Genomic DNA, 12,128 nt, shown 5'->3' with positions numbered 1-12,128 from the left:
TAACACTTCACCTTAAAGAACTAGAAAAACAAGAACAAGCCAAACCTAAAGTTAGCAGACGGAAAGAAATCATTAAGATCAGAGCAGAACTTAATGAAATTGAAACCCCAAAAACGATACAAAAGATCAATGAATCAAAAAGTTGGTTTTTGAAAAGATAAATAAAATTGACAAAGCATTAGCATGGCTAACAAAAAAAAGAAGAGAGAAGATTCAAATAACAAAAAAAAAAATATTTTTATTTTTAAAAGATGACCGGTAAGGGGATCTTAACCCTTGACTTGGTGTTGTCAGCACCACGCTCAGCCAGAGAGCGAACCGGCCATCCCTATGTGGGATCCGAACCCCGGGCCTTGGTGTTTTCAGCACCGCACTCTCCGGAGTGAGCCATGGGCCGGCCTGGAAGTATTGAACTTTGATTCCTCAAGCCATACTGTGCTCCCCAGCCCTAAAGCATCTTTACTTAAATAGTAGTAAAGTACTTAACTACCTATCACCTACTAATAGCCTACTGTCAGGTAGGCTACTTAACTGTTTGGTTAGGTATATCATGCCTATATTCATTTATTCATATATAGTCATATATTCATGACACTTAACCAAAAATTTTCTCATATACTGTATTTATTGAAAAAAATCCATGTATAAGTGGATGCATATAGTTCAAACCTTTTTGTTAAAGGGTTAAACTTTTAACTGGTTCATGATATACCAAGCAGATTAAACCTGGTTATCACAATTATTTATTGTGAACCCCCTGTTTGATGGTGCAGGTGCATTGAGATAAATGGGAACCATCACCCGGTAAGTCTTGAATTCAAAACAGGGAGGGAAAGGGTATAAACTGGGGATAAGAGGAGAAAGGGAGAAGTGATTTCTGAAGGGATGTAGGGATTACTAACTATTAACATATTAGCTATTAATATTATTAACTATTAACATATATTAACTATTAACATATTAGCTAATCTGGTGAGGCTGTCTCAGAGCTGGAAAAGGATTTCTTGTAGCTTGCTCTTCCGTGTTTTCAGATGAGTCATGACTGCTGTGGGAGAAACCACCAGAATGGATGTCTGTTGACTGTGAGAATAGGATGGAAGCTTATCTGTTATCTTTGCCTGAAATTCTGCCTGGATAATCTGGGGGAAAGATAAGATGAATTACCCTCTAGTGACCCAGCTAAGTGGTAGTTCATTGGAGCTCTCACTGGTTCACTGTTAGTGGCTCTGCCTAATACTTTGGTTCTTTTATGGGAAATCTGAAGGAGTTGCCATCATGGCATTCACAGGGTAATGATAGTTCATTCATTGAGCCCTGTGCACTGTGTGGACATGACCCCAGATGGCTGTTCATTGTCTGGTCATGAGGGGTGGCCTGTTGCTATCGACTGCCCCATTGCCAGAGTCTGCCCTGCTCTTTCAGATACACCAAAAGTGCTTGTGGATGCAGCTCAGTAAAGAAGCTGAAGTGGGTAATGACAACAGAGGGAACTAATTGAAGGTTAATATTGTAGCCACATAACACCAGCACCTTCCCCTGGAGTTCTGAAAGGGTTAATATTGAGAGCTTTTGGTATGAAGGGACTGAGTTGTTTTGAAGAGTAGATCATGCACAGTTAGCGGTTTGCTGGCTGTATAATGTACACTCGGATTGTACCATGCTGCCAGGACATAGTAGCAACAGCATGTGGGGTAGCTTAGTCAACATTGGCCCTAGAGGTTCTGAGAGATTTACAAGCCATTGGCAGAGGGCAGGGCTTCCTCCCCATACACAGTTTTATTTTGAAATAATTTTTACTTTTATAGAAAAGTTACAAAAATACAGGAATTTCTGAGAGTAGTATACCTATCATCTAATTTCCCCTACTGTTTTTGTTGTTGCTGTTCTTGTTTTTTGGGTTTTTTTGGCAGCTAGCTGGTATGGAGATCTGAACCCTTGACCTTGGTGCAATAACACCACACTCTACCCAACTGAGCTAACTAGCCAGCCCTTCCCCTTATGTTGACATCTTACAAAAATCACATTACAGTGATCAAAACAAAGAAATTAACATTGGTATAATACTGCTAACCAAATTACAGCCTAATTTGAATTTTGTACTAGGATTGAGTCTAGAAGCCACATTGCAGTTATGTCTCCTTAATCTCCTCCAGTCATGTCAAAGGGCACATGATGTCATATCTTTTTGTTAATTGTGATCACTTGGTTTAAGTTTTATTTGATGAGTTTCTGCACTGTAAAGTTAACTAATTTTCCCTCTGTAATTAAAAATTATCGTGGGGGAGCTACTTTGAGGCTGCAAATATCCTGTTTCTCCTGTAACTTTTGCTGATTGATTTTAACATCTCTTGATGGATTTTACCTGGGGCCAGGGTATTTTTGAACCAAGCAGAAATTGCATTCCTGGAAGGATGACATCATGATAAAAGTGTATCCTGTTCCATATAGGGATTTAATACATTAGTCTGTTTTCTGCTGCTTATGACAGAATACCTGGAACTGGGTAATTTATAAGAAAATGAAATTAATTTCTTACAGTATTAGAGGCTGTGAAGTCCGAGGTCCAAGGGGCACATCTGGTGAGGGCCTTCTTCCTGGTGCAGGTGGTGCAGGGGTTCAGGGCGGAGAAGAGCGCTTGCTAATGTGTTCACTTGCTGTCCTCATAAAACCACCAATTCACACCCGTGATAACCATTAAACCGATAACCCATTTCTCCACGAATGGATTAATCCATTTATGAGAACATCATCCTCATGATTCAGTCACCTCTTAAAGTCCTTTCAACACTGCCATATTTGGAATCAAGCTCCCACATGAGCTATGGAGAGGACAAACATTTAGACCATAGTAGAGTGTATTTCCTGTAGACTGACATAGGCCACCAGCATGGAAGGATGATTATGCAGTACACGTATGGAGCACAGCATTACTAAATAGGTGGGATACTATACACCTTGATGGTCATGTACCCTTATCTGGGAAGGACTGTTGGCTCTGTAGATCATGGAGGCAAATGTTCCAAGGACAATGGCCAGGTTTTCTGGAAGCCCAGACCAAAGAAATATTCGGGGAACAAGGCTTTATCTGCATTCCCTTTGTGGTTTTCTTTCTTGCATTCCAGCAAAAGTGCCATGGATTAGGAGTTAATCTTCTCTATGGTGTAATGGTTGGTGATAGGCATGGAGAAGACTTGCACTTTCTCCTCCTAGTGGAAAGCAGGTGGGCTACTCCTGAGTGACGTTTAGAAACCATTGTTGGTAAAATCTTGTTCTGTTGTGAATGAGGTATGTTGAAAACTCAGATTCAGCTGGGCCCTGAATTTCCTAAGGAGCAGCTTTAAATAACTGCCTATTATTAAATATGTTTGGTAAATGGGAAAGGGACATTTTCAATAGAAAGTATGAGGGTTAGAGTTAGGGTTAGAATACTGTATTACCAATAGATGTTTGGTGCATAAAGCATGGCTTTAGTATCTTATTTACTGGTAGCTTATTCTAATAAAGGATTTACTGGTAGTTTAAATAAATGGAGAACAAGGCTCATTTCATTGAAGACTCACAGGATGAAATAATTTGCACAACTTATTTAAAAGTCCAGTTGATGTAGTCTCTGGGGCAACCGATTAGTCTCAAAAAGAAATAGATTTGCTTAGAAAAATCAACAATGCAGTTAAATGCATCTGTTGGTCCTTACTAAAATGTACAAGTAGTAACAGATGAAGGGGAGAAATAGAATTAAATTTATTAAGAAGTATTTAGAAATGTTAGGAGTGAGGTCATGACTGACAGCCTTAGTTAAAGATACCCCATTGGATATGACAAATTCTGTTGGCCAACTTTAGGAAAGAGTTTGGCAGTTTCTTACAGTGTTAAACATGCACTTACCATATTACCCAGCAATTACCAAGAAAAAGGAAAACATATGCCAGTGTTTACATGAGTGTTCAAGCAGTGTTGTTCATGATAGTGCAAAATCCTAATACCCATTCACCTTTATTATTCATGGTAGCAAAAAAAATAAAAACCCATCCCGGACTGAAAAGACGAAAATCAGCTTAGACTAAAAAAAGAAAGTAAGCAGTCTTACCATTTATTAGGCTGGGAGGATAGATAGATGCAGATAAAGGCAGCTACTGAATTTATAGGAAATACTGTTTCTCCCAAGGTCATAGAACAGCAGTAAACTATAGACTACTGCTGTCTTCCTAATGCTACCCCCAACCCACTTTGCACTTCCCATCCTTTACTGGGATACTCAGTTACTAAATGGCCCGGTCTCCTGACAGCACCCGCTCCCTATTAAGTCCCTGCTTCTCCTAATCTCTCCTCAGAAACAGCTGGTTGAGAGCTGACCACCGCTTCCCTTGGAGTCTCTTCAGAACCCTTCAGAAACCCTCCTCTTGTCCAGTGGCATTCCACAGTTCCTCATAGTGCCTCCCTCGGTCTTGTCAATCTGATTTTGAGAGACTACACACTTGCTCCTTGTCAGTTTGGCTAATTAGGCTGTAACAGTAGTCCCCAAACTGGAAACAGGGTTCATCAATAGGTGAACGGATAAACTTGTGTTAGTCATTCAGTGGAATACTATTTGGCAATAAAAAAGGACTACTGATATTTACAGCAACATGGATCAATCTTAAAAACATTATTATGCTGAATAAAAGAAGACAAAAAAGCACAGACTGTATTATTTCATTCATAAGATTCTAGAGGAAGCAGATCTAATCTATAGCAATGGAAATCTGATCAGTGGCTGTCTGGGGCCAGGGTTTTGGAGTGAGATCTACTGCAGCCAGCATAAGAGGACTTTCTTGGGAGAGGGTTGGAGTGGTGCTTAGTGGATATATGTATATATACATTTATTAAAAGTGATCAACCCATCAAACGTGGTATGCAGGTATTGATAGTCAACTCTACCCCACAAATATGTATAATCAATTATGCTTTAATAAAAAAACGTAATCAACCCACATAATTAACATGTTAATTTTATTGTATGAATATTTTGCCTTAATAAAGTTCAGTAGAAAAGTATGCAATGCCAAAGTGTTGATCCAGGGTTAGGGTGAGTTGCAGGTAATGTGGTTAGCAGCTCTTCTAAACAATTACACAGAAAGATCTGAAATATAGCCTCAGATATGCCTTTTTATAACACTGCTTTCTGGATGGATTTGAGTTAATATAAATACAGAATGTTAATTGGTCCTTGCTGCACTAAGTGAATTGTCTCTGTTATCAGCATTATTGATTATAACCCCCCTGATTGTTGGGATAATGGTACTTGAGGGGTGTGACTTGGTACACGCTTCCAGAGGGCTACATGTCAAGCATGGAGAAAAATAGGTAAAGAATGGAGGGGGGAGCTTCCTTGAGTCAAGTGGTGCAGCCCACATCATCTTTGCATTCCACAGGATTGCCCCGTGGAACAGAGGGGCACTGAGACAAACCTCTTTATGCAATGGCTCCTTGCCTAAGCTCATTCTTTCCTGTTTTGTGTTGGATAAAGCTAAGAACTGATGTTGACAACCAGTTGTGGTCTTTTGTCAATTCTTAACCTGGGACCAAATGATAATGAGTCAGTGGTTGTGCACCATGCTGCCTGTTTAAGTAATCACTATAAAAAATGAATTCCATTCACTTATATAGTCGTGATTTATTATTTTTTTTCAGTTAAACCTTCAGGTACAAGATGCTACGTTGATGGATCAGAAGAAATTGGAAGTGACTTTAAACTAATATGTGAACCAAAAGAAGGTTCACTTCCATTACAATATGAATGGCAAAAGTTGTCTGATTCACAGAAAATGCCCACCTCATGGTTAGCAGGTACTAATGACAATATAATTTGTACCCTGTGCCATTGATTTGGACTTAAATCTAGTAGTGTTTTTGTGTGCATGTTTATATATTTTTAATTCCCAAATGCCTTCCCTTTTCTATACATAACAATCAGGGTGTCTGTAGGAATTAGTCAGTGTTTTATAATGACAGTATATGATATAAATGAAGAGGTATTTCTGTAATGAGTTCACCTTTCAGGATATTACAATTAGTTACTTTGGTGGTTTTTTTTTTAATTGATGGAAAATATTCATGATCATAAATTAGGTAGTGACTAAATTATAACAAGAGTTGGATCTTAATTGTTATGTCTAGATTTGTGTTGAAGATGCAGTAATTTACCCATGGTGTGTCTGTAAATAAGTTTTTTAAAAACCTGGGTGACACTAACTAGAAAGTTACAAATTGGCCAAGTCTGGTTCCTCACCTGTTTGTTCCATTCACCTGTTAGTTCAAACTAATTAGCATACTCCACCCTTTCCCCATCTACCTCACCCGGGTCTTAAGTAGCATTTCTCTCCGCCTATCTTTTTTTCAAACTAAGAGGCCAAACTGGTGACCCCTTCTGACTTATTTTCCATGTTTCTTCCATCTGTGGGGATAAAATAGGTCTTGTAAATTTTCCTGCTGCATGAAAAGGTCTTTGTGGAATGGGATGTTTTAATATTCAGACATGACCCAAAATGAGTTTGCAACTGACACACAGTGGACCAATGCCCCTACTTCAGCAGAAGCTCTGTGGCTGAGGGGATCATGGTTATTTTCGCCTTGATACATATGAACTAGAAGCACGATTGTTTGAATGCTGGCGAAGTGCATGTGGCTTAATGCAGTTTGTTTGCACCCAGGTTTGGTCTGTCTTGCTTTTAACTGGATTGTCAAACTTGGTAAGGTTTACCTTTACTACAAACTTAGAGCAATATATACTGGAAAAATGAGTTTGCTTTTTCTACTCTTCCCGTAGAAATGACTTCATCTGTTATATCTGTAAAAAATGCCACATCTGAGTACTCTGGGATGTACAGCTGTACAGTCAGAAACAGAGTGGGCTCTGATCAGTGCCTCCTGCGCCTAGATGTTGTTCCTCGTAAGTATGTTCTTTCTATCTGTTATGATACGTTGTTTTGTTTCTGTTATCTTTATATAACTTGGTTTAGTTCGGTCAGCAAGTATGTATTGAGGGCAAGGGGATGCTAACTTTGATCTGAACACTCTGTGGCTTGGTTATTAGCTTCTCTAGCTTGCAGAGAGGCAAAAATACATTTTACTAACAAAACCATCATTGCAATGATATTAGGAGGGTAAGAGTTGTCACATCAACTCTTGTACCATACTTAGCCATTATAAATACAAGTAGCTTAGAATATTCTTATATGCTAACCAAGATAGCTTTGATATTAAAATCTATTAGACAGGTTTTATCATTTTGAAACAGATTACACAGTTCAGAAGAAAAGTTCTTTTTATGGATTTTCCCCTGGATCAAACCAAGTAAGTAATTTGTGTCTTAAATTGAATATGTGCAATGAAATCAATCTATCAATATGTATCTTACCTTTAATATCAATGTAGTTTTTTTGGTTTACTACTAATTCTTATTAACATCTTATTCTAGCTGCAAATAGAGCTGGAACAATTGCAGGAGCCATTATAGGAACTTTGCTTGCTCTAGTGCTCATTGGTCTTATCATCTTTTGCTGTCATAAAAAGCGCAGAGAAGAAAAATATGAAAAAGAAGTTCATCATGACATCAGGTACTTAAGTGAAACAGGAGTTAACTCATATATACCAAACATGTCTCTAACCATTGGAAGCATCTACCCTATGAGAATTTTTTTTTTTTTTTTTTAGTGGCTGGCTGGTATGGAGATCCAAACCCTTGACCTTGGTGTTACAAGGCTGTGCTCTAACCAACTACACTAACCAGCCAGCCCTACATTCAGTTTCAAGTGCACAAGTCCAACCACCCTGCATTGTCTCCCTCTCCCCAAACTTTTTTGCACCCCATTTTACCCCACTGCAAAATGCCTTCTCACAATAAAATGGCCAGGATGAAGTTTTCAAAAAATGGAGATGTTGAGTTTTTTTGTTTTTGTTTTGTTTTTTTTAAGATCTGATAGTATCAAGTGACGTGGTAGTTTGTAGTACTATTGGTAGTGTGATTTTTTTTTTTTTTTTTTAATATTCTAAATTAGTAGATCTTAACTAGAAGTGCACATTGGATTATAGAACTCTTAACTCATGACTGTATACCCTGGATATTGATATTTGTTTGGTCAGGGGTGGGGTCTGAGCACTTGGATTTTTAAAATGCATCAGCAGTAACTCAAATATATATTCTTTTTCAGTGCTTGGAGTGAACATTCTTATGTCTGCAAACTTAAATCTGTAAGGTTTTCAGTTAAGGTCTTAGATAACTTTCATAGCAAAAAGGAACTTTTTTCTTTTATATTTTTAGGATAGAAATATATTTGTAGGTGTTAGTGTTTTATCAGTTATAAAGTATTACATTACTGTAACTACATTATCTTGATCAGTAATACTAGAGATATGAAATTATTTGAGATTCATTCTTGTAAGGCAACATTATAGAACCATATGCATTTGTATAAAAACTATATTTCATTATGAGTGAAGTTAGACATTCTAATCAAAATGATAAAGTGGAGACAAATACAGTTCATGGCATGCCTTCTTGCTCTGCTTGCTTTTTTTGTGACACACATATACTTTTATATACTTAGTACTTAACTAGATCCCCTTACCCATGCTTCATAGCTTACAAACAAGGGTAATTGAAGGTTTTTAGAAACTTGTTCTTTTAACCTGTATTGGGGACCTTGCTTTCCAGGGAAGATGTGCCGCCTCCAAAGAGCCGTACGTCCACTGCCAGAAGCTACATAGGCAGCAATCATTCATCCTTGGGATCCATGTCTCCTTCCAACATGGAAGGATATTCTAAGACTCAGTATAACCAAGTACCGAGTGAAGACTTTGAACGCACTCCGCAGAGTCCGACTCTCCCTCCCACTAAGGTAGCTGCCCCTAATCTAAGTCGAATGGGAGCGGTTCCTGTGATGATTCCAGCACAGAGCAAGGATGGGTACATAGTATAGAACCTCCATACCTTTCATCTATACTCTCCTTGTTTTTCTTCTCTTGATATATGAAAACCTAGTCTGGTCTAAATTTTGTTACCCACCTCAAAATATATCCAAAAGAAGTTAATCAGAAACTTGTAAGAAATATACTTCAGAAAATTTTGTTTGGTTTTATTGAAACAGTAAAGGCATTAATGTTTGTAAAGATAAACTCACCATCTGAAAAAGCTGGCTTGTCTTTCAAGAGGTTGATTTTAAAACTTTCTAAATATCAATACCTAAGTAAGATGTAGCACTTTTAATATGAAATCAGAGATGAAGAAATTGATGAACTTACATGCATACCAAGTTGATACTTGAATCATCTGAAAGTGGTACTTGATAATTTCTACAATTATTTTTAGGATGTCTGTCTCATTTATTTATGACTCAACAGTCTCCCCCAAATTAGTATACATCTATGGCAAAATTACTTACATATGTTTGTATTTGTTTTTATAGCTTCTTTGAAAACTCTAAATGTGTTTAGAATATCTCTAATAACACAAAAACACTACAGTGTTTTAGAAATTACTACTTAGACTTCCAAGTCATTCATAAATCTTCTCCGTGATTTCTTAAGTATTTAATTGATAGACTGCTACAGGCAACAGGGACTAGTAAGCTCTTTTATGTGCTAAAGCACAGGAGTGTCTGTCAGATTCAGTTAGAACATTTGCTGTCAGCTGCATGTAGAGATGGCACTGTGGGTGCAATAGTGGGGACAGATCTTGTTGATGAGTGATCTGATGCCTTGATGCCTGTGGTGGTCTTCAAAACGGTGACCAGCCAGATCAAGGATGTAGTATTTCACAGTTCCCAACTGAACACTGGCTCTCCACTTTAAGTGATATTTTTCTAATAAGAAAATATTATAATTCATTTATTATTTGACAATTGTAGATTGAAATTCCCTAGTTATCAATTCTAAATTTATTGGGGTTTTTTTTCTGGTTCAGTGTTGTTTGTTGTTTTGCCTTTTTTTTTTTTTGGATAGTGTTACATATTATATGTTCTAGAAACATGTAATCCTAAATTTACTCTTCTTGAATGCAGTTCCTGGATGATATTATCTTCATAGGCTGAATGATCAAATATATTTTAAGCAAGTAGTGTCTTCCATCAATTCTGTATTCCAGACTTGGGAGAAGGTACTGTTGCTGTTGTGTGGCCAAACATGTCTTTGTGTAGTTCTAGTAAATCAAGTTGAGCTTTGAAAAAGTTTGAGTCTAGTTTTGTGAGAGTGATTTACTCTTCAAAAAAAAAAAAAAGAAAAGAAAATTTAGAAAAAGGAGAAAAGGAATACTCCTACCTGCCAAATGTGTTAAATACTGTTTAAGCAGAAGAAAGTGGATTTATTGTATTTCCCTTAAGATTGTGAGGGAATGTGGATATAGTAGGATGAGCCAACAGTTTCTTTAGTATATAAGGTCTGCAATAAATTATTTCACTAACTCTAAAACCTTTTCCCTAGATTTTAGTAGGGAGTTGGTTTCTATTAACCTTTTTGGGTGCTGTGGTAATAAATGCTACATTATAAATTAATGATGGCATGTATTTACAACTAGGCAGAGTATTGTGTACACTTTTTAATGGTAAACTTAAGCTGAATGTCTGTGTAATGGATTAATGTATAGTTTTACATATTTGGAAGCATTTTTAAACAGGTTTTTGACCTTACATAAAATTACTTTTATACTTGTGTTAACATTTTCATCTGTGCCTTTTGGGTAATTTAATTTCTATTATGAATTTCTGGTGCCTATGAGCTAGCTATCACCTACCTGAAAGGTGCTTAGAGGTGAAGGTACTGTTTCTAAAAATGCATCACTGTGACACACCTTTCTATCCTCATACTTTCAATCTTGCCTCTTCTTCTCTGTTCTTTTTGGATGTATCTTAAATGATTGTGTTATTCATAAAGATTTAAAATTTTTAACATCCCAAACACTCTTTTGTGTTTCTGATTTTATAACAGTAGCTATTTTTGAATGCCAGGTATTTGACCTGTTTTATATGAATAAAACTTATTTATAAGATATAAGAATAAATAAATAAACAGGACACAAACTTTAATAGTAAAAAAACTTTGGTCCTTCCTATTCCTTATTTTCATGTAATAAAGATTATGCCATCAATCTAAGTAGAAATTATATACAAAGCAGACATGTAAGACTTTCCTTCCCTCAGATATCATGTTTATCTAAGATTTAGCTATAAATAAATCAGAATTTCTTCCAGAAAGGCTTTTAGCTCAGAATCATACCAACTACAGTCTGAGGTAATAGGCTTGTGAAAAATCACTTACGTAACCTGAAGAGACTGAGTGAGTGTGATTAAGTTTAGAGGACTTAGTTTAGTTTAGACTTATGTCACCAGCTATTCTCATTGTAAGTTTCATTTGATCCAGAGGTTAGATAGTACTGATAATTTCCATTGAGCCAGAGATCAATATTTGTTCTAGAATTACTATTGGTTATCACCAAGTAGTTCATCAAAAAATTAAAGCATTTCAACTAGAGAGCCAAACATCTGTCAAGGACGGCTCTGCATCCTAAGCAAAACCATTTGATTCCACTGTATACCTGAGAGATGTGATACCATCTCTTTTAAGTTACACAGGATAATTTGAAGAGAAATGATACTGTAGCGTATATAGTTCTGGGCTTGGAATATAGAGTAGTTTACAGGTGTTCTTTTTCTTACTGGTAATCTTACAATATTCACGTTAGAAAGCTTCTCACCTCCAGTCCTCAAAAAAGATTCTTATTGACTACATTGACCAGTTATTCTGGACAAATTACTTCCTATAAATTTGAGCTATCTGCTATGCACTTGGTACATGGGAACATAGCCTGAGTGTGTCTTAGGGGGAGGTTAATTGAAAAAACCCAAATAATTATCCGTATAAATAATGGATTTGAAGAAATACCTGATCTTTATCAAAAAGATAATTTTTAAAATTTAAGATTGAGTCCTGGAAATTTGGAGCAAGTTAGGGGCAAGTAAACATTTTGATTAAAAAGAACTCATTGCATGAAGTTGGCTGTCAAATTCTGTAATGTGTGGCTTCTTATGATAACTATTCTCAGTGTCTTTTTGTGTGTGCAGCATGTAAATTTGAATTTATATGAATGTTTAGAGTTT

General features: G+C 36.7%; 1 protein-coding gene across 1 annotated transcript in view; it reads left to right on the top strand.

The window, feature by feature from the left end:
* The window catches only part of CXADR (coxsackie virus and adenovirus receptor), a 41,828-nt gene that overhangs the window by 7,743 nt on the left and 21,957 nt on the right, over positions 1-12,128 (top strand). The window contains exons 3-6 of the mRNA XM_008580169.1: positions 5,671-5,826; positions 6,806-6,928; positions 7,457-7,595; positions 8,693-8,876. Of these exons, the coding sequence (XP_008578391.1) occupies positions 5,671-5,826; positions 6,806-6,928; positions 7,457-7,595; positions 8,693-8,876 (602 nt within the window). The remainder of the gene's footprint in view (positions 1-5,670; positions 5,827-6,805; positions 6,929-7,456; positions 7,596-8,692; positions 8,877-12,128) is intronic.

The sequence above is a fragment of the Galeopterus variegatus genome, unplaced genomic scaffold (assembly GCF_000696425.1).
Source record: "Galeopterus variegatus unplaced genomic scaffold, G_variegatus-3.0.2 Scaffold2038, whole genome shotgun sequence".
Classification (NCBI taxonomy): Eukaryota; Metazoa; Chordata; class Mammalia; order Dermoptera; family Cynocephalidae; genus Galeopterus; species Galeopterus variegatus.
Note: the sequence above shows the minus strand (reverse complement) of the source record. Positions and strands in the feature narration are given on the sequence as shown.